The sequence below is a fragment of the Fundulus heteroclitus genome, chromosome 14, assembly GCF_011125445.2.
Source record: "Fundulus heteroclitus isolate FHET01 chromosome 14, MU-UCD_Fhet_4.1, whole genome shotgun sequence".
In the NCBI taxonomy this organism is placed as follows: domain Eukaryota; kingdom Metazoa; phylum Chordata; class Actinopteri; order Cyprinodontiformes; family Fundulidae; genus Fundulus; species Fundulus heteroclitus.
Window position 1 is genome coordinate 16,704,979 of NC_046374.1, and position 20,249 is coordinate 16,725,227.

Consider the following 20,249-nt stretch of genomic DNA (forward strand, 5'->3'; position numbering starts at 1 on the left):
CGTTACGTCTAGTCCGACCAACCTAAGTACAGTTGAAAATGTGGAGAAAGAGAAAAAAAAAATCTAACTTGAAACTTTTGTTTTTAGGCATACCAAAATTATCCCTATTTGCTAAATGTCAGAATAATAAGGGATCCCTTTTCAGAAAACTTGTTAAATGTGACCACAGGACTGGTTAATCAACCTAAAGCTGATATGGGCTTTTCCAAATGGTTAAAATGGCAAGTATTATGCATAATTCAATCCAATCTCTCTTTTATTCTGACATTTAGCAAATAGAAATATATCCAGTAATCCTGACTGTAAACGGGAAAAGCTTCGTCTGATTTAATGTCAGCGTGTGTAACTGTTGACGTGGTTTTAGCCACGTTCCAGAGCCAGAAAATATAAATACGAATAAATGTAAAAACAGACAGTGAGCGAGTATCAAATTTATTCTGAAAGGCACAAACAAAGGTGGTGTCATGAAACCAAACAGCGCCACACTGTCCATGTCATTCTTTCTGTGATGTTCACTCTTCATTTAGCACCTTTAATATTTGGATTATACATGATTTATAAAGTCACGCATAAAAAAAAAAAAAAGAAAAAAGACAAAACTGGTGAATATTGTGAGTCACTAACGTAAAAATAAGGATGAGGAGCTGTATCACATTAAAAAGACATACACTGAATGTAATCAGAAGGTACCGCCGTTATGACGTCATCTCCAGAACATCATGGTACCTTTCAGGTCAAGAGATAATATCTTGAGTCCCTGCTGACATGTTTGGACCTTTTCCTTTCACATTAGCGCGTAACGCTTTACATAGGAGCTCTAGATATGTTTATATACACAACACACACACACACAGAGAAGTTCATTGTCAGACAACGTGGAACGACATGGTTTTACGTACCGGGAGTGTTTGATAACGTCTCTAAAACAACAGTAAGGCACTCGTCAAGCTGGCGCTGTGATCAAAACATACCGTGCAGGTCTGGATCCTTCCTCCAGCACGTGGTGTACCTAGCGCCCCCTAGCGGTAAACTGGGTTTCTGCGGGGAGGGCAGAGCTGATCCTACGGAGCCGCTCTGCCCGGCTCAAAAACATGGAGGAAGAAGCGTTAAAGCTGCTTCTGCGGCGGATCTTTGTGGGGAGGAACTAAACTTCTTGGCACACGTGATCGGACCATGATCCGTATCGGCCTGCTTTTTTATTTTCTTTGCCATTTTAAAACCCTGTTTTACCCAATTTGTAACAAACGGCCCCTACCCCGACGGGCACATGTGAGCTCAAAAGGCACCGTTACGCGACACCGAACGGACTACATGACGTCCACGAAGAACTCGCTGGGGTTGCCCATGGCCAGGTGGAACGACTGACGGGACGCGGTCAGCTCGGGGGGCACGGAGCCCAGGTCGCGGGTGGGAGGGGCCCCGGGAGGTCCCCCGGGGGTGGAGGAAGGAGGCGGGGCCAGCGCCTGGTGCATGGGGGCCGCCGACAGCTGCTGCGGGTGCTGGAGGGCGTGGGCGGCCATGGCCGGGTGCGGGTGCTGGGGCACCATCATCAGCATCATGGGGTTGTAGGGCAGGATGCCCGGCGGGTACGGCGACATGTGGGGCGGCTGCGGCATCCGGTGGTGGTGGGAGCGCTGCGAGGAGGCGTGGCTGTGCTCGCTGGGCGCCGAGGAGCCGTGGCCGCGCCTCAGGCTCCCGCGGGTGGAGTACTCGGATTCGCTGCCGCTGCCGGAGCGCGACTCGGCGCCGCCGCCGCCGCCGTCTCCTGAGGGGGACTTCTCCCCTCCGCCCACGGTGCTGCCGGGGCCCTTGTTGCTGCTGCGCCGCCGCTCGCCCTCGCTCCTCGTTGAGCCGCTGCTCCGGCTCCCTGGACGGAGGAAAGGTCAAGAAATGAGCAAAATGAGGCCGTTGACAGGAGGTCATGCATTCCTGATTAAAAGCTTCTAGAACATCTTATTTACCCTACAGGGCAATACTAAGAGATACTTCAAGGTCTGGCAGCGTTTTATTTCCTATTTTGAATCTGAATTTTGAGTCCTACTCTTTTGTTCTGTATATTTTGAATGGGATGTCTGTTGTTTGAATATGAAAAATCACTAAAAACATTATTAAAAGCTTCTAGAAATTCAAAGTAACTCCAAAAGTAATGTAAAACAATTTAAATGTCAGAAAAATCAGAACTACTGTGAATTTGGTTAAGAAGATTATTTCTATGGGATTTCTTGTCACAATAGAAACGTCTACTCAAACACTTTATTTGCCCTTCTCGACCACAGCTGCTGAATATTTCTTATAGAAATATGTTTTTTAACGTCTAAACTAGGGCTGAACAATTAATCGCATTTTCAATATAATCGCGATTTTAAAAATCGCAATTTCCAAATCGCAGAGTCTGCAATTTTTGGCTATGTAACAATCAGGGAATTAGACACGTCCTTTAGGTGTTGGTAAAATGTTTAAAGTGGGTTTGCCTCCACATGGAAGGGAAGAGGGTTGCAGCAGTGAGATAATCTAATTTTATTACTTGTTTTAGAGTTTATATAATCATACATAGCATTAAGTACAGGTCAATCAGTTTAATACATAGACTTGCTTGTTGGTTGCACTTTATGTTCAACAAGTAATGATGTCCAAATCAACTAAAAGCTGTTCTCTTGAACAATATTCTGATTAATAGAAACATTAAAAGTTCTTGTTTTAAATAGTCCTTGTTTACAAACGTCTTTATTTAGACGCCATTTTTGTTGCTTGTGGTTAATGCAGAGAAAAGTCAAAATTGCAATTTTGGTTGAAATATATTGTAGGCAGAACGCAATCATTACTGCTCCGAGTTTAGATGCTGCGGGTGTTTTAGCAACTAATCCACATGGCGAGGAAACAAAATGATTTGTTGTTTGTATATGTTTAAAAAGACATGATAAATTAAACTAGGGGAAAAAAAAAAAAAAAAATCACATTAAATCGCAATATTAGGAATAGAAAAAAAAAAAATCGCAATTAGATTATTTTCCAAAATCGTTCAGCCCTAGTCTAAAACACTGAAAGAGGCAAAGATTCTTCAAACCGTTACTTTCTGTGCTAAGAAAAAGATGGTTTTCCCTGACGATCGCTCTTTGTGCTCAAAGCAACGTGTATTTCTGGGCTGTCTCTGTTTAAAGATGGAGCAGAAACATGGAAGGCTAATGACCTCCTCCTCCTGATGTTTGAGTAATCGGCTCACCTTCGCTGTGCTGGCTGCCCGTGCTGCCCGGAGCGTAGCTATAGCTGCTGAGTTCGTGGTAGGGGGGCGGCTGGCTGGAGTAGGGGTGCGCCGCGTAGGGCTGATAGGGGAAGGTGTGCATCATTGGCCAGGGGGAGGCGCCAGGGAGCGGCAGGGGCGCCAGGGTGTCCTGATCCGAGGCGCCGCTGGAGCCGTCGTTGTCGTTCAGCGACAGATTGGCCATGTCTGGCGGGAAAGGAAGAGGACACAGAGGTTTTATTACGCAGCCGCTTCATGTGACGATCCTGTCTCAGCAGGCTGGATTCGGCCTTTTTCAGCGACTCACAGTTCTCACAGTCGCTCAGGTCTCCAAACACGTAGTAGCACTGCTCGGAGAAGGTGATCTTGTTGACGGTGTGTCGGATGAAGCCGGCCTTCAGAAGGTTGCTGGCGTACTTCCTGGCCTCCCGGCGGTCCTGGAATCCCTCGATGTGGTGGAAGAGCCACTCCACCACATCCGAGCCTGAAGACGGGAGGAGAGAGAGAGAGAGAGCGGCGGATTCTCAGCGGCAGCCGGAAAATAAAATGCTGACTGTTCAGCAGGTTGGCATCAGCCTGCTTTGTCCCCTCCACAACCGGCACAGGGACCCTCGTCCTGCTGGACACCCAGTACTACCCAGGTTTGAACCACCTAGCTGTAGCTGCGACTTACTACTACTAATCTGAGTGATCGGCCCCACTGCATGATGCTGCCACCACCGTGTCTGAAGGTACATCGTTCTTTGGTTTAAAACCTTCCCCATGGTTCCTTCAAACATACTTCCTGTCCACTCTTTGACTACAGAACTGGTGCAGCTGCACATTCCTATTGCACTTGAAATTTGCAGCAGGCGTTTCTTCAGGTGAGCACCACCACAGTCCCGAAAAAGGACATGCTACTTCCAGTTTGTGACGGGCTCGACCCTGAGACTCCAACCAATTGTGTTTTATGTGAAAGTGACGGTTCAAAAGACTCGGTTGTGGTCTATATATAGTAGAACTGCGTTGCTTTGGGCTGAATTCCTCGTTACTGTTGCCCCTAAGCCTCTCTGTGCTCCTGTTCTGAGCCACGTCTGAAGGATCTCCTCCAGATCCCAATCAGCCATCTTTCTAGTATGCTGGGGGACGGTGTAACAAACAAGCAAACATTTTGACTGACACACTTCTAGTTTCGGACTACTAGTCCTTCAGCTTGGACTACAAAAAATAAATAAATAAATAAACCACAGCGAGAAATAAAAAAAATGGCATATTTATAACATTTGGTAGCCGAGAGTCCATGTCCTGGTTTAGCTGCTCTGTAGCAAACTGTGACGTAACTGTTCAAAAAACCTTATAGAGAACAGAGAAAACTGAACCGATTGAAAAATATGGACCAAACAGAATATAAAGAAATCTATGCAGCTCCTGGAGAGACTTCATTTAACTTTTCTGCTCTCCTAGAGACTCCACGTGCAAAAGGCTAAAAAAAAAAAAAAAAAAAAAGTGGATTTTACACGATCGCGTCCCTAAAGCCAACCTCAGCCCTTCCAGCTCGGTACCAGAAGCCAACAAACTGAAATCAACTCTAGAAACTAAGCCAAAAACAAGTGTGCACTAATGAATCTTTAGCCCAACATTAATTCAAGCGTATGTTTAAATGTATAATTTTGAGCTGCACAATAAATTTAAACCCCCCACACACAAAAAAGGTGGTATAAAGCAGTTTAGCCCAGCAGAAAAATTGTTTAAATTCATCATTTAGCACCAAAAACGTGTAAGATATAATGAATGTCCATGAGTGATTAAAACTTCTTATCAGAATTACCCTAATGATGCTTAGAAAGAAAAGAAAAAAAACTGAGATGAATCAAAAGAAAGGGATACATCAATAACATTACAGACAATGTTAAAATACCCAGAAAGTTAAGTTATTAAGGCAGGGATAGTTTTAAATTATTTTTTTAAACTAATTCTTAAGCTGAAAGCATCTGTCTGATGTCTTTATTAAACTTAATTTTATAACGTTTAGTAATGTCACAACCCCTAAATAAAGCTGAGTGGCCCCAGAGTTCAGCAGTTTCATAAAAACAAACCATCTTAAAGGTCGCTACGCTGCAGGACAGATCAAACGATCTGATTACCGATCCCAACACTGAATCAAAAAAGAAGAAAAGCAGCGACTGAGCAAACACGCAGTCTGGGTGATAGTTGCTTGCAGGTGACTCTAATTTGGCACATGTTTCCAGTCAGAACAGGCTTTTCCGTTTGTAGGCCTGGGATGTCTCCCTCCCTCCCTCCGGTCACACGGTTTTAATCCTGGCAACATAATGGCTGCCCTGTAACGCCCCATGAGGCCCGCAGTTAGGTTTTTTCCCCTGAAGTTGTTTTCTGTTTTCTGTTTTTTTCATCTCTTACCCAGGAAAGCATTGGGGATGGTGATTTTGAGCCACATGCGATCCCTGACCTCCAGCCCAGACTCCGGCGAGGCCATGGCCTTAGCCACCGACGCCATGTCGGAGTGCAGCGACAAGTTAAAGTCGTCGAAACCTGGAGGAGAGCACAGAAGCAGCAGTGAGCAAACAAAGCCTGACGAGACCAATCAGAACCACTTTACTCGTTTGACACGTCGTGTTTGTATCCTTAACACAATTTTCCTTCTAGTATCACAGGAAATCCCGGTAAAATGCGTTAAAGTTTGCCGTTATGATCAGGGAGACCCACTCAGACTCAATCAGATCAGAACGGAGAAGGGATGCAGCGCCGCCTGAAGGAGATCAGAGCCTGGCTGCAGGTATCACTCATCACACAGCAGCAGCTAGAGAGACACTGAGAGCCGGGAAACTGGCTGATGGAGGGAAACCTAAACGGCAGAAAAGCGGACTCACGCTCAGTCTCGGTGACGGAGGAGGAGGAGGTGATGGTGCTGAGGGAGGAGCTGCCCGGGAAGGGAGGGTAAGCCCCGGTCATGGCCACGGAGTGACTGACCCACGCCGCGGGGTCGATGGGTCGGATCGGCTCATCTGCAGGAGGAGGAGGAGGAGGAGGAGCTGAGCGGCTGCAGCCTTCGTCAGCCGGAGGATGTGCCGTGGGGGGGGCGGGGTACTTACTGCGGGGCAGCGTGAAGTAGCCCTGAGGGGAGGGGTCCCAGCACTTGGCCACCGTGAGGATGATGGGTCTGTGGGACACAAAAAGCAGCCATCAGCTCCCGTCACGGGCAGAGCCCCACCCATCATGGCTGAACCGCCCACTCACCCTGGCTTGTGCACGATCTCTCTGAGAACTCGCACGGCGTCGTCGTTGCTCATGTTCTCGAAGTTGATGTCGTTGACCTGGACGAGCAACGAAACAGACGGATCTATTTACTCTGCGTCTGCCTTCTTCAGACGCAGACGTTTTAAACGGCATTCGTGCTTCTTTATCTCCGCACCTGCAGCAGCATGTCCCCGGGTTCGATGCGTCCGTCTGCAGCCACAGCGCCGCCCTTCATGATGGAGCCGATGTAGATGCCGCCGTCCCCTCTCTCGTTGCTCTGGCCCACGATGCTGATGCCCAGGAAGTTGTACTTCTCTGCGTCGTTGAAGGAATCACAGCGGGGCGTTAGAAAACGCGCTAAAATACCGATCTATTAAATCAGCGGTTTAGCTGAGGACAGACCCATGTTGAGAGTGACGGTGATGATGTTCAGGGACATGGTGGAGTCCGTCACGCTGCTGAAGGACGAGGCCTGAGGGACAAATCCGTGAAACGTGAGGCAAACTTAGGCAGCAGCTCAAACCCTATGGGAGAAATCAAGCCGTCGCGCGGAGGTGTTTGCGCTACCCTCTCCAGCCGCGGGGGGCGCTGTTTCCTCCGCCGGCGGTGTCGTTTCAGAAGCCTGGAGGCGGTGCTCTGTTCTGTGGCGCTGCTGAACCTGCAAGTTCACACATCAGCGGAGAGGTGAGCTCCTCTCCTCTCCTCGCTCCGCTCCGACCAGGCCAACTAAAGGTCCATTCATACCCTACGTTTGGCCTACACGTCCGTATTTCTGTCCGTACGTTCTATCCGTTGACTCCTTCATACCTCCGTCCGTTGAGGTGCGCAATAACCAATATTTCCTCTAGGTGGCAGTGCTGGGCGCCAATGATTCGTCATTGATCAAACACGACGACGGTCCAAGACGTGATTTTGTTGTATTTGCTCCGTAAGTAAACTTTTTGTTTGTCCCTGTGCCCCGGACACGACACATCATATATGTGTGGGTAGTTGCGGACAAGCTCCGCAAGTCGTTCCTCGAATCCAGTCATTGTTTAAAGCCCAGAATTATAACCTTCTTCGTGATTTTGTTGACATTTTGTACTACAAACTCAATAGCGCCCCCACCGTTTCCGGTAGTATTGCTCCGTATTGATCCGTTTCGTCCGTAATCGTAAGCTCCCAATTTTCATGTCAAAGTACGGACGAAATCCACGGTTAGAACGTATGAAACACTCCACACGTATCCGTATCCGTCTTTTACGTGAGGTATGAATGGGCCTTAAAGCGGCTGTGATTGAGCTCAAGTTCTCCTTTGTTTCCGTTTCATCAGTAAATAAAGATCTGATTGAGATGCCTTTTTCTAAGGCCGTTTAGTTAAAACGGCAGTAACAAGTCAACTTAAACTAATTTATTTTCCGTTATTTAAATTCTTCCTACCTTTCTAACTAGCAATATTTTCCCTAAATATGGAGAGATAATTATGTGACCATATCGCCTCCATCCACTTCAAAGTCTTTGATGTAATAACTGTTTAATAATCTTTTCCCAACAGAACGTTAAATCACAGCAATAACATCTTAATGATGTTTTCATCAACTCAGAAACAAGCATAAAACGTCCATCACGGACCAGTGAAGTACAACTATACACTATTGTTCCTAAATGATGGAACCTGGAGTACAAACATGAGAATTTCTGCACCATTATTTCCTCCTTTATTGCATTTATTTTATCGCAAGAGAGAGAGAGAGAGAAAAAAAAACAAATATGCATCACAGCCAGTGAATTTATTTACTACAGTCTGAGAACTACTCCACTTTTCTAGAGTAATTTCTATTTTGAAAATCAGATTTTGATGTTCAGCTAAACCAAACATGGAGAAGATGAAAATGTTTTCATGCATATCCAGACTTTGTTTATCTCACACCTTCTCTCTCTTCTTTTTAAGCGTTTTCCACCACACCCACCCCCACCAGCCATCACCTGCTCATGGTGTCGTCATCCTCAGAGTCACAGAAGCTGGTGGTCTCCAGCTCGCTGCTCATCACCGTGCTGGAGCTCTCGTACCCGGCCAGGTGGCGCTCCAGGCGGCTCTGGCCGTTCATGCGGGGCCCTAAAAACAAACAGAAAACAGGAGGAAAATATTCCAGATGAAGACTCGTGTTCCCCCCCCCTCCCGGTTTCCCTTCGCCGAGCGAGGAAACATTCCACGGGCGAACATTGGGCTGATTGTATCTCTCCATGTTTGGAGGCCGGACGCAGGGAGGGAGGGAGTTCCAGGTCTGGATGAAGCTCCGAGATAACGGATTGTTTTCTGCCAGCGCCGAGGTGTGCGGTTTTTCTCACCGTGCTGGTCCATGTTGTCTCTGTGCCGGGGCCTCTCCCTCCTGAAGGAGACCACAGACTCGGTCTCCGTCTGCTCGTCCAGAGTCTCCACGCTGCCCGTAGCATTGGGGCTGCGGAGGGAAAAGCAGGAATCTGTTTAAGCGCGGCTTCCTGTGGTCATCATAAAGCCCGCTGCTGCTCCCGCGCTGCTTCCAGTACATTATTTACGTTTCTACGTGTAGGCACCACGAGCCCCACTAATAAAACCAATACAGGGGACGCAAATGTCCGAGCAGAGGAGCGGTCTTCATCGACTACGAGCTCGCTGTAGAACAGAGCGGCCGACGGTCCGCTTTCAGTTACAGGGAACGATCCAGTTTCCAGTCGCCTCAATGAGGTTCCCCCCTCCTGACACCAACATCTGATATGATCTCATCACGCCACAAAGAGTCCAGGAGCAGTCTGAAACCCGAGCGTCCCGTCTCCCGTGGCTCGACTCTCACGAGAGGATCGCCTGACGGGAGATCCGTCGACTCACCGACTGCGAGCGCCGTCTTCTGTCGTGACGGAGACGAAACCCAGCAGCGGCACAAAGGCAGACGCTGTGCTGAATGTTAGACCCGGCCGGGTAACGCCATCATGGTGCGAGGAAGGAGCCATCATCTCCCACTTCGCCTGGTGGGATCTTTAATCCCGTCGTACAGTCTTTATTGCGTCAGTAAATACCGTTTCCTCCCCAAAGCGGCCTCTGATTTCACATTACTCCATTGTTCCCGTCCCCTTCCTTCAGAACAGGGTCCTCAGTCAGAACTCTATGGTGGGGAGGAAAGGAGCTCCGGACTGCTGCGCCCATGTCGGACAGCCTTTAGCCGCGACGTCTTTACGTGACGGAGACGCACACGGATGATGGGAGGCCGGGCCTACGGCCTTCTGGAAATTAACTACACAGTGCACAATCTCTTCTCTGAGGGGGCTGTGCTGATAGGTCATGTCATGCAAAGGATTGTGGGATGCCTTAAGAACATTGCGGGTCATGGGAGGAAGCATTCATGCTACTTTTCCTACCTCCTTCCTTACTGACTGCACTAGTCAGACAGCACTTCTACTCCGTTTTGGCAAAAGAGTCTTAACTCTATAGGGTTATTCGCATGGAGCCACCTTCTCCAGAGTCCTGCCAAAGACCCGATTATCCGACTCAGGTGTGTTGGACCAGGGACACGTCTAAAAGCTGCAGGACACCGGACCTCCAGGATCCCTCCTCCAGAGGGACCAACTCTGACCTGGGAAAGACGTGACCCCGACTTACCGGCGTTCCAGTAACAAGGTTGGAAAACCCACTGGACGCGCCGGTCGTCACCCTTAAATAAAATCCGTCTCCCCTACAGGGCTCGTAGCGAAGACTGTCAACTGTTTCTCCCACCTGAGCTGTGGATCTCTGCAGCTCCTCCAGAGACTCCACAGGTCTCGCCGACTGCTCCTCCGATTACGGCATCAGAGTAAAGGACACTGAATAAACATGCATGAAACTCATTTATAGTAAGATGTTGAAAACCACGTGTAATCTTTCTTCCACTTTACAACTATGCATCAACTTTGAGCTGGTTTATCGTGTCAAATCTGGATTAAATGAAAGCCTACGGCTGCAGCGCGATGAGACTTTCAGTGGGTGTACATAACAGCCAACGGCGCCGGGTTTTATGCACTCTGCAGCGACACGTTCACTGAGAGAGGCCCCACAGCGCTGCACAAGACGCACAGTCCAGGAGATACGAACACACACACACACACACGTGGAAATAAACATTTCTGATAGCGAGGTACAAACATGTTGGGCCCACAGAGGTTTGAGATGTTTTACAGATCTTCCAAGTTGAGCTTCTTCCAGCCGATTCTGTCCAAACTTGAAATATTTGCTCATATTATTATTATTATTATTATTATTATTACTACTACTCGCATTTTATAGTCGACTCCGCAACGCTTTAGCTGCGTAGAGTCGACGACAAAGATGTTAAGTACAGCTTTGGTACATATTTTCCTAATAATCCAGCAAGTCCCCAGCTTTAGGGTCAGGAGCATAAATGCTGCTAAGTCCGATAAACAACGACGGCTTCTTTTCAGCGCTGGTTTCAGGGACGGCTGATTTGTGCCGGGTAGACCCGGAGCAGCGTTTGTCCCGCCGACACGGGGAAAAACTGGAGAGCAAGCGATGGGAGAAAGCCTCGTTGTCACGTTGCATCCTTGCTTGTTTCAACATCACAGCTAAACACTAGGCTTCAAAGGTAAAAATGTTTTATTCCTGCAGAGCGACACTAACAAAAAACCTTTGCAGCAGCTTGTGAGGCTTTTTACATCTCAGTTTTCCTTCTCTGCTGCAGTTCGTCTCTCAGTTTAAGCGGCGGTGCATCGTTCGGTGACTGCTTTCTCTTCCCTTTTAAAGGTGCGTTCGCCCTCTAAAGCTCCGATCATGTGACTGGCTGAATGTCAGAGACGCGGGAGCAAATCTGTTTCTGTTTACCTGCCGCTGGATTCTGGGTCGCTTTGAGCTCGGCGTTATCGGGGCTACGGCTGCTCAGGTCTCGAGGCTCAGGAGCAACAAACATGTTTTTTTATGAGGCAACGGATTTTACGGTTTCAACCCGGTCGGTGGAGCTGAAACATATTTACATTTTTCAAGATTCCTCCCCGCCGTCGGCTTTCAGGATGAAAAGGCCCCAGAAACGTACAAACACAAAGCGGCTCATCCGATTCCCTCGTCAACTTCTTATTAGAGAGAAACATTCAACGGCGATTCTCCGTTTTTAAATGACTCCAGAACGGAGGGAAGTGTTTTTTTTTTCAGCTCTTTTATACACACCTCCAGACACATTTATCAGCACTGCCCTGATAAAGACAGTCTTAAAATAAATGGCGTTTATTGCAGGAACATAATCGCTCACTGAAAATGTTCAAAACCTTTTATTACAAACATATTGAGACCACTGAGACGGACGCTCAAAAAGGTCTTTGTCTGTCTTCATCGGGCCAAATGTTTTGGTCCACAGCATCATCGATCCTCCATCATACTTAAACAATGGCCTTGAGATGCTCTTCCACATGTATTCACCATTTGTTCTACTATAAATCCAAAAGTTTAACCTTAAGGCAGGTTTTTGATGCATGTACACGTCTGCAGTATTAATGCTTTTCCTCTGAGGTAGCACTATTCTCCTAGACTCTAGAGGGCAGTGTTGCACTCCTACGCCAAGCGCACTGCGACCATTTATATTTAAGAGTAGTAGAGTAGTGTTTTCAGCATTTAAGCCTCTTACTTTCTTCTAAGAGTTAGGGCGATTTCTGTCCAGGAAGCAGCTCTTGCTCACCTGCCATCTTTTCCTTGCAGGTTTGTAGATCTTTTCCTAGGTGCACTGATGGGTGTGGTAGCCAAAATTATCCAATATGGCCGCACGAACTTTGCAGATGCGTCAAGCATAAACCAGGCTTTAGTCCGATCTCGCTGAAGCCCATGGTCTCAGTTAAAGTCCACATTGAGTTTAGCAAACCTCACATTGTCGGGTTTTGAGATGATGGGATAAAAAAGGTTTGTTTTGCTGGCATCCAAGCTCCTTCCACCATCCCAAAAAAACTGGCTAATGGTTGATATGAAGACTTGTTAGCTGCAGTTCTCCAAACATTGAGCTCTGCAGACTTTCATCCCCTCACCATGCTCCTTACTCCCTGCAAGAAGGGATCTAAAGGAAGTTAAACTTTCTTGAAATTAGTGTGTTTAGCCTTGATTTGAGCAGGTAAATAAGATGATCTGCTCAATGGAATAAGTGTTCTGATCCCTAAAATAAGAGAATTAGAGAAACTGCACTTTACATAAGATAATGGAGATGAGGTGTGCCTATTTTAAGTGTGAAAATTTTATTCCGTTGACAAATAATCTTATTCACCTGCTGAAATCAAGGACATATAGACTAATTTTAAGGACATTTTACTTACTTTTAGTTCCCTTTTTGCAGTGCTGTTTGGTCACAAAATCTACTTTTTCATTATTGCTCTGAAACGGTTTGCTTTTCCTGACTAGCATGTTTTTTTTTTTTGTCTTTCCTACTTTTAAGAGTGGCTTAGAAAAATTAGCCTGTGTTACAAATTATTATCTCAGGGAAACTGGAAGTCCGGGCATAAATGTTAAAAAAAAAAAAAAAATTATTTTTAAAGAAATATTGGGCTAAAAATGGCCACTGCACGAGTGATTTGTCTTGTCGACTTGAATCCCGCCGCAAGATTATATTTTTATGATTTTTTTTTTTTTAAACAGAGAGTTTGCTACTGCCACAAAAGATCATCTAGTTAAAAGCTCTTTCGCGCAGAGTTGATGATAACTGAGCAGAAAGCTGCATCTTGGTTTGAACAGTGAAAAAAACTTAAGTTTTTGTTTTTGTAGAAAACCAAGAGACGAGGCAACGGTGGTGAATGGAGAGGAAACTAAAATGCCGTGGGCCCCATGTAGAGTTATGTTCAAGATGTTTAGTCCTAATGAAAGCATTAAGATCATTAATACTCCAGACAACAACACATGAGCTCATTCCTACTGGCTGTAGGTAGGAGCTGCTACACAATATCTGCAGGATTCATACAGGAACCTGATACAGAGAGCATGAGACGCTGAAAGGGGAAAAGTTTCAGCACGAGGTCTGGAAACCAGTTATGATCGGCGTCCATGTTGTGTCTCAGAGCGTTTACTGCCGAGCAAACGAGTGCAACTGTGCTCTGCTTACTGGAAGGAGGGTGGTCTGGAGTCCCCGATGCCCCCGGTCCTCTCTGCAGGTGGGGGTGGCAGGGGCGGCGGAGGCGGTGAGGGCTGGGAGATGGTTTCCACAGGGGGGACCACTGCAACGGGAGGCTCTGCGGCCGGAGCCTCTGAAGACACCAGCTAAGAAAATAAAGGAGAGAGAGCAGAAGAATAAACCTGAGGTAAAGACAAAATGTGAGCGGGCCTAAAGAGGAGACGTTGAGAAAATCTGAAGGAGCGGAGAGGTGAGAGGAGGGGGAAACGGCTACCGTGTCAATTACTCTGACACAGAAACACTCGCCTCCTTTCAGACGCATGTCTCAAGGGCAAACTGTAACGCTATCCTACACTTAACCTGTCTCCCTTCATTATGCGGCGAAACCGGCCGCGCACACAAACGCCGACAATTAGGAGCAAAGCCGCGCGGCGTCAGGTTACGCAGCGCACAGGAAGGGCCTGAGACTGAAAAAAGGCGACGATCAAAAGTTTACGGTCTCGGCGCGGTCTAGAAACACATTTCTCAATATTTCGTGTCACCAATGTCCACCCTAGACGTAATAAACCCTTTGCTGTAAATAATTGCTCCAAACGGGGTTGATCGGGACATGTGGACATGTCCTGCTCCGGTCTCCGCCTGCAGATCACATATCAGCTCCTCCGCTCTCCAGGCTTTGTTCTCCTTTAATGCATTTTTTTTTCTCTCTCTCTTCACCTCAATCCTATGAAACCAACAGATGCTTCGGCCTCAGACCTGCTTTTCTAGGCCAAGTCCCAACGTTGTGTCTTTTATTCAGGTCCAGGCTGCAGGGTGGGGGTGAAACAGCTGGGGCTGAACAGGAAAGTATTACAACGCTTCTTGGCAAATCACTTCACTGTAATTGTTGGCAGGCTCTGCAGCGCGAAGCTCCGCTAAAGCATCACTCAACCATGACAGAAACGTTTGGCAAGCGCCTTGTGGGGAAGGACGGTAAACAAAAATCAATGCAGATCTCTTGAAAATAGCATTTTATGGGTTAATCCTATCTACTCCACCAATTGGTTAATTTAATTAGCAAGAGTTGCTGCACCAAACTCTGTGCATTAAAGAACAGGAAGAGTGCAACATGGGTGTGAGTTATTTGTTTGCCTTTTCTTTATCGTGTATTTCTATTAGTACACATAAAATAAGCTCAAGTAGTTAAATGAGTATCTCTAGAATGGGCCAATTTTATCTTTTTTTTTTTTTTTTATCCAATCACTCGATCCACTGTCCAAATGATCATGAGCTGTGGCCCTGCAGCGATGACTGGGCGTGGAAATGAACCAAAGCTGCAGACGGATCTGATCTACCGACTCACCCCTCAGTTACCCAAGATGCTAAAAACACTGATTTAGTCCAGAAACACTGAAGGATCCTGGCAGAAATGGAGACATTTTACATTTGATGGGAATTTGTCTCAATAGATTTGTTTAAATGCGCAAACTTCAATAATCGAATTGAAATGTATTTGGATGAAAAAAAAAAAAAAAAACAGATTGGATTGTATCATTCATACTGGCAGGTAATCAATTAATCCGATCATGATATGTGTTTATATTCACCTGGGTTTATTCAATTCAGAATAAGTTAACTTCATAGAACCCTAAAGTCACACTTGTGTGGATTTGGACCCATCCATCCAACCTTTGACGCATCCATCCTTGAAACCATCTGACCAACCCTGGACCAACCCAACGCACTTTGGACGTGTCTGGCCAGCCAACCAACCATGGATTCATCCAACTTTGAATCCATCCATCCATCCATCCATCCATCCGACAAATCCATTCATCCACACAACTTTGAATCATCCCTCCAACCTTGCATGAATCCATCCAACCATCCATCCATCCATCACTGGATCTGTCAATGTTTCCGTCTGTGCCTCCGTGGATTCATCGGCCCATTTGTGCGTTAAGGGTGATAAATAAAATATAGATCTTAGCCACATCAGATGCAGAGACAGGATTCTGAATCAAGCGGAGAGGCTTCTGATATAATGAAGAAAACCTTTAAGGCAGAGCAGCTGCAGTCTTATTTAGGCTGAGCTCCTATAGCGCTTTTATTGTGTAAAATATCCTTCTAATGTTAATGTTAAATGAGAAATCTAGCGATATGTTAGAATAATAGCACTGCATGGTTAAACAACCAGGATATGTTAGCCTGCTGCTAATCCGTTTCACCCATTTGCTGGTTTTGCCCGTTCCTCTATAAACCGGCTCAACCTTGTGGATGATTCAGGTTCAGCTTTTCTTCATGGAGATGAGTTCAGAGATGTTTCTCATCTACCCGCGTACCTAAAAGCAAGTCTGGATCGTCTTTAATGTTGCATCATGCGACGCAAAGTTACTGAACTAATCAGATTTTGCTGCCATTTCACGGCCTTTAAAACCGTCATCAGTATAAAAGAGCTGCGCTCAAACACACACTGGGAAAAGAAAAGTGAATGTTGACTCGTTTTAAAATGAAAGGGAAAAGGCTGGATATCGATTAATACATTGAAATTATAGAGCAAGTTCGTAACTTCTTACCCACGACACCACTCTGCCGTTAAAACAAGGCAACTTGGCGCTCTCGTCGGAAATCTCCTCCTTCACCACCCTGAAAAGAGAAAAGAAGCAGAGAGAAGGATTAGGAAGCCTGGCATGATGCATCTGAAACAGAAAACTTGTCTCATGAACTAATTGTTTCTACAACAAACCGTTTAAAGTTGTAGAACAAAACCCTCATAAAGATGACGTGCGTTAAAAGGCAAGACCCTCCTCAGGGTATGACCACTTGCACAACTATATTGGGTTGTGTGATTTTTTTTTTGAGGAGTTTGATGTATGCCAAGTCTACGGCGGAGCGCCTCTAGGAGCGGCGAGAGGTCCAGCGGCGCGTTTTGAGATTTCAGGCGTCCGAAGCGGCAAACGCTAGAAAATCTGAACCTTTGCAGCTGGATGCAGAGCGTCAGCCAATCAGAGACCCCGCTCACTGCAAATACAGAACTAGAAGTAAGTAAAATGTTCTTAAAATGAGTGTATTTGTCCTTGATTTGAGCAGGTAAATAAGATGATTTGCCAATGAAATAAGATTTTTGCACTTGAAATAAGATGATGGAGATGAATTGTTCTTATTTTAAGTGCAGGATGTCTATTTATCTTATTTTAGGGGTCAAAATACTCATTCCGTTGGCAGATAATCTTATTTACCTACTCAAATCAAGGATAAATACACTAACTTTAAGAACATTTTACTTATTTTTAGATCCATTTTTTGCAGTGCTACGAGCCGGGACGGAAGGACCATGAAAAGCAGGGAAGTGGACAATGGAGGACAAACTCGTCGTCTCTGTTTGCGCCCGTCTCTGTAAATATTTCCGCCGTTTGAGGGAAGCACAGGGCAGCCTCTCCTAACGGCCACTCTGTCCACACCTTGCTCAGAGCGCTGAACACCTTTTGGACGCTCAAATGGCGCTCGGTCTGAACGCAGCGCCGGACCTCCACCAGGAGCTTCCTCCACGCCTCGGCGGCCTTCCCTCCTGCCGGTTTGGCTCCTGGAGCCGTTCAGGCTTCCAGGAGCCAAACCAGCCGTGTCCAAAGTGCGGCCCAGGGGCCATTTGGTCCACCAGCACAGGCGGCTGATGCAGATGGAAGATTATAGTTTTTAATTAGGTGCAAAATGATTACAGAAAAGTTCAAATCTTACAACTGAGAATGTTAAGTCCAACACAAAGTTTTCATCTTTTAATAAACACACTTTTAACGTGCTCTTTAATTTCATAGTAACGTCTATCCAATGACATTTAATTACTCAAACGCAGACTTTGGTGCATCGAAATCTGCTTTGAATTCAGTTATTAAAACTGACCAATTACAGCCAGAACAACTGACCCAAATAATGTTGCTAGACCAAAAAAGTTGGTTATTGTTAAACAGTCTAATTAAATGATTCAAAATAATTAGCGAACTGGACGACCATCTTTTAATGTGGCAAATTATTTTAACCTTTACACATTTATTTCCTACAGAGAATCTAATTTATTCATTTAATATTATCATATTTTGTAGAGCAGGTAAAAAATTAACACATTTTTTGGTTTAAAAATAAAAGTGTATTAATTTTTTTGGCCCTCGAGCTCCTTTGACGTGACGATTTTGGCCCATGTAGTGAAAAGTTAGGACACCGCTGACCTAAGCCGTCGCCTCCTGATCAGGGGACCCAACACTCAGAGAGTCGATGAGATTTGTTCAGGTCTCTCTTAAAAATGTAACCCCACATCTCACCGAGATCGGCCTAAATAAATGTAAAATAAAATTATACGGTTGTTTTAATGACCTCAACTAGCTTGTCTCAGCGTCAGCAACTACCGGCATCAACGAGAACAATGCTTCTCCAGAGGCACCAGATCCACCTCGTTTTCTTGGCCCAACGCACGATCTGGTCGTTTTACGTTCCCCCGGGTCACCGTGGGGTTTTTTTCCCCAGATGTGTCAGCCTGGACACAAGCATTGCATTTAAAACGCTGGACCTGACGGAGGCCGCGCTGAACAATGCGAGCCGGCCTCATGGAGGCGGACGGGTCGCAGCGGCCAGCCTGGTGCTGAGCTAAAAATACGCCTAGGGTCTATTTCTGATGGAGGATGTGTGGGGCTGCACACAGCAGAGGAGGCAGACGGCCGGTCGGAGCCGTGGACAGAGGGTTGTTCCCACCACACGGCTACTGACAGATCCCCCACCTCTGTTCATCCAAAGTGTTCTCGAACAGATGAAGCAGGCTGCTGTTTCGGTTTGACACGTCGCTTCTGTTCTTTCCCCAGCACCAAGCGGTGGCGACTGACCGCTGGACGATAATTCAATATCAATATATATCGACCAATAGACGTATTGTTTTTTTTTTTTTTTTGCTTTTTCTTACCTACTCCTTTTGATCCATGGTATAATGAGGACACACTGTATATATTAGATGCACCTCGTCCTATTCGACTCCTCTACTGACTACTGAACCAATGTGACATGTGAATTTCTCCAATGTGAGATCAATAAAGACTATCTTATCTTGTCGTATATTGATGATAGGAAAAAAAGGGTAAATAAAAAGTTCAATAGAAGAACAGTTTTACATTCTAGCCATGTAGATTAATATTACAGTCATTAAATCCTCCCAACTAATCACACACGCCCCCTTCAGACAGCACTCGTTCTTTTTTCTTTCTTTTTAAACTTGCAGTTTTGGTAAAGACTTGGTTGAATTAAGGATTGAGTTTGAATTCAGTGATTGTGTCTCCTGTATCTAAACACAGGTCGCTAAGCAACGGCATAAAATGGCCAGGGCTGCACTTATAATATATGTTTTGAATCTGCTGATTATCGATATCGATGCAATATGATTTCTATTTTATTGATATGTTTTTTTTCTATATCGTCCACCCCTACGTCTGACCGCTGGACGTTTGGCAGCGACCGGGCGCCAGCGTTCACGCGGCTCAGAGCGCTCAGAGCTCAGAGCTCGTTGGTTCAGCCTCTAAAACGGGGTCGCATCAGTCAGGAGACATCAGCACAAAGCAGATCCGCGGTTAGAGAAATAACCACGCAGGATTTGAATGTTTTTGCCGTCTCTCTTTGGAGATTGTGCAACCTGAACAACTTCATAAGCCTTCTAATTCTTTATGGCTAAAAAAAATAAATAAAAAATCTGCCTGCAATTAACCATCAAACGGCTGACATGGGTTTAAAAGACGGGGCCGAGCACCGGCGGCCCCTCCACCTCTAAAGCCAGCTTTCTTTGCAGAGAGAAAACGCCGGGGCTTCATTTGGGAACTTCCCTCGCTGGGACACAACCCGCCTATGATTCTTTGTTTGGGACTCTGCGGCGCTGCGCGGGGTTAAGCAGCTGCCGGGGCGCTGGTTCAGCATAAAGCCAGACTGCTGTGGCCGCCGGTGAGCGAACGTTTCTTTCATTTATTAAACTTCTCAGGCCTTCTCCACACACAGTAGACCGGGATCCTGGTCCTCGTTCCTCCTCCCTCCCTCCCTCCAAGCAGACGGGTGAAAACGGCGGGGACACGTCAGACGATAACATTAGAACCTGTTCTTAATAACCAGGTCTCGTTCCGGCCTTTAAAGCATCGAGCTCCCCTCTGCGCCGCCGTTCCTCCGCTCCCCTGCAGCCGTTACATTCCTCACACTCAGCAGCGGTTTTCTAATAATGAATCCTACTAAACCAGCTCCCTGATCCCCACATGAAGAGAAGAACCCCTAACTTTAAGCCCCCCCCCCCGTCAAATGGCTGTGATCCCACCGGTTCTGGCCTGATCTCTCCACCCCGCCCACCCACACGGCTCCGGCCGACAGCTGGCTCCGTACCAGGCCAAACGAAAACACACCCCGTTACGCGGCCCTCTCCTGGGTCTGTGGGGGCGGGGCTTCTTCCACTGGACAGCTGACTGAGTCCTGTTGGACGTTTTTCCATCCGGGTTCAGACGGAGACGCTGAGAAGTAAACGGACGTTTTTTTTCCTCCTGACTCTGACGTTTGTTACCCGGCCGAGTAAGACGCGTCTTTGGAGCAGAGGTGCCAAAAGTATTCACATCCCTCAAGTACACGTATAGAAACTAGGGTTTAAAATACTTCTGTAGAAGTAGAACTCAAACCTTTTACTCAAGTGAGAGTAGAAAAGTAGCAGACATAAA

At 46.4% G+C, this 20,249-nt stretch overlaps 1 protein-coding gene across 1 annotated transcript in view; it reads right to left on the minus strand.

The window, feature by feature from the left end:
* Window positions 1–415: 415 nt before the first annotated feature.
* dvl2 (dishevelled segment polarity protein 2) overlaps window positions 416–20,249 on the minus strand; it is a 28,438-nt gene continuing 8,604 nt past the window's right edge. Inside the window, exons 2-15 of the mRNA XM_021322659.2 lie at window positions 16,107–16,176; window positions 13,543–13,697; window positions 8,801–8,910; window positions 8,438–8,567; window positions 7,040–7,130; window positions 6,875–6,944; window positions 6,648–6,787; window positions 6,473–6,549; window positions 6,328–6,395; window positions 6,106–6,240; window positions 5,636–5,767; window positions 3,546–3,722; window positions 3,221–3,445; window positions 416–1,867 (exon numbers count right to left, since the gene is read on the minus strand). Coding sequence (XP_021178334.2) covers window positions 1,308–1,867; window positions 3,221–3,445; window positions 3,546–3,722; window positions 5,636–5,767; window positions 6,106–6,240; window positions 6,328–6,395; window positions 6,473–6,549; window positions 6,648–6,787; window positions 6,875–6,944; window positions 7,040–7,130; window positions 8,438–8,567; window positions 8,801–8,910; window positions 13,543–13,697; window positions 16,107–16,176 — 2,140 coding nt within the window. The 3' untranslated portion in view covers window positions 416–1,307. The remainder of the gene's footprint in view (window positions 1,868–3,220; window positions 3,446–3,545; window positions 3,723–5,635; window positions 5,768–6,105; window positions 6,241–6,327; window positions 6,396–6,472; window positions 6,550–6,647; window positions 6,788–6,874; window positions 6,945–7,039; window positions 7,131–8,437; window positions 8,568–8,800; window positions 8,911–13,542; window positions 13,698–16,106; window positions 16,177–20,249) is intronic.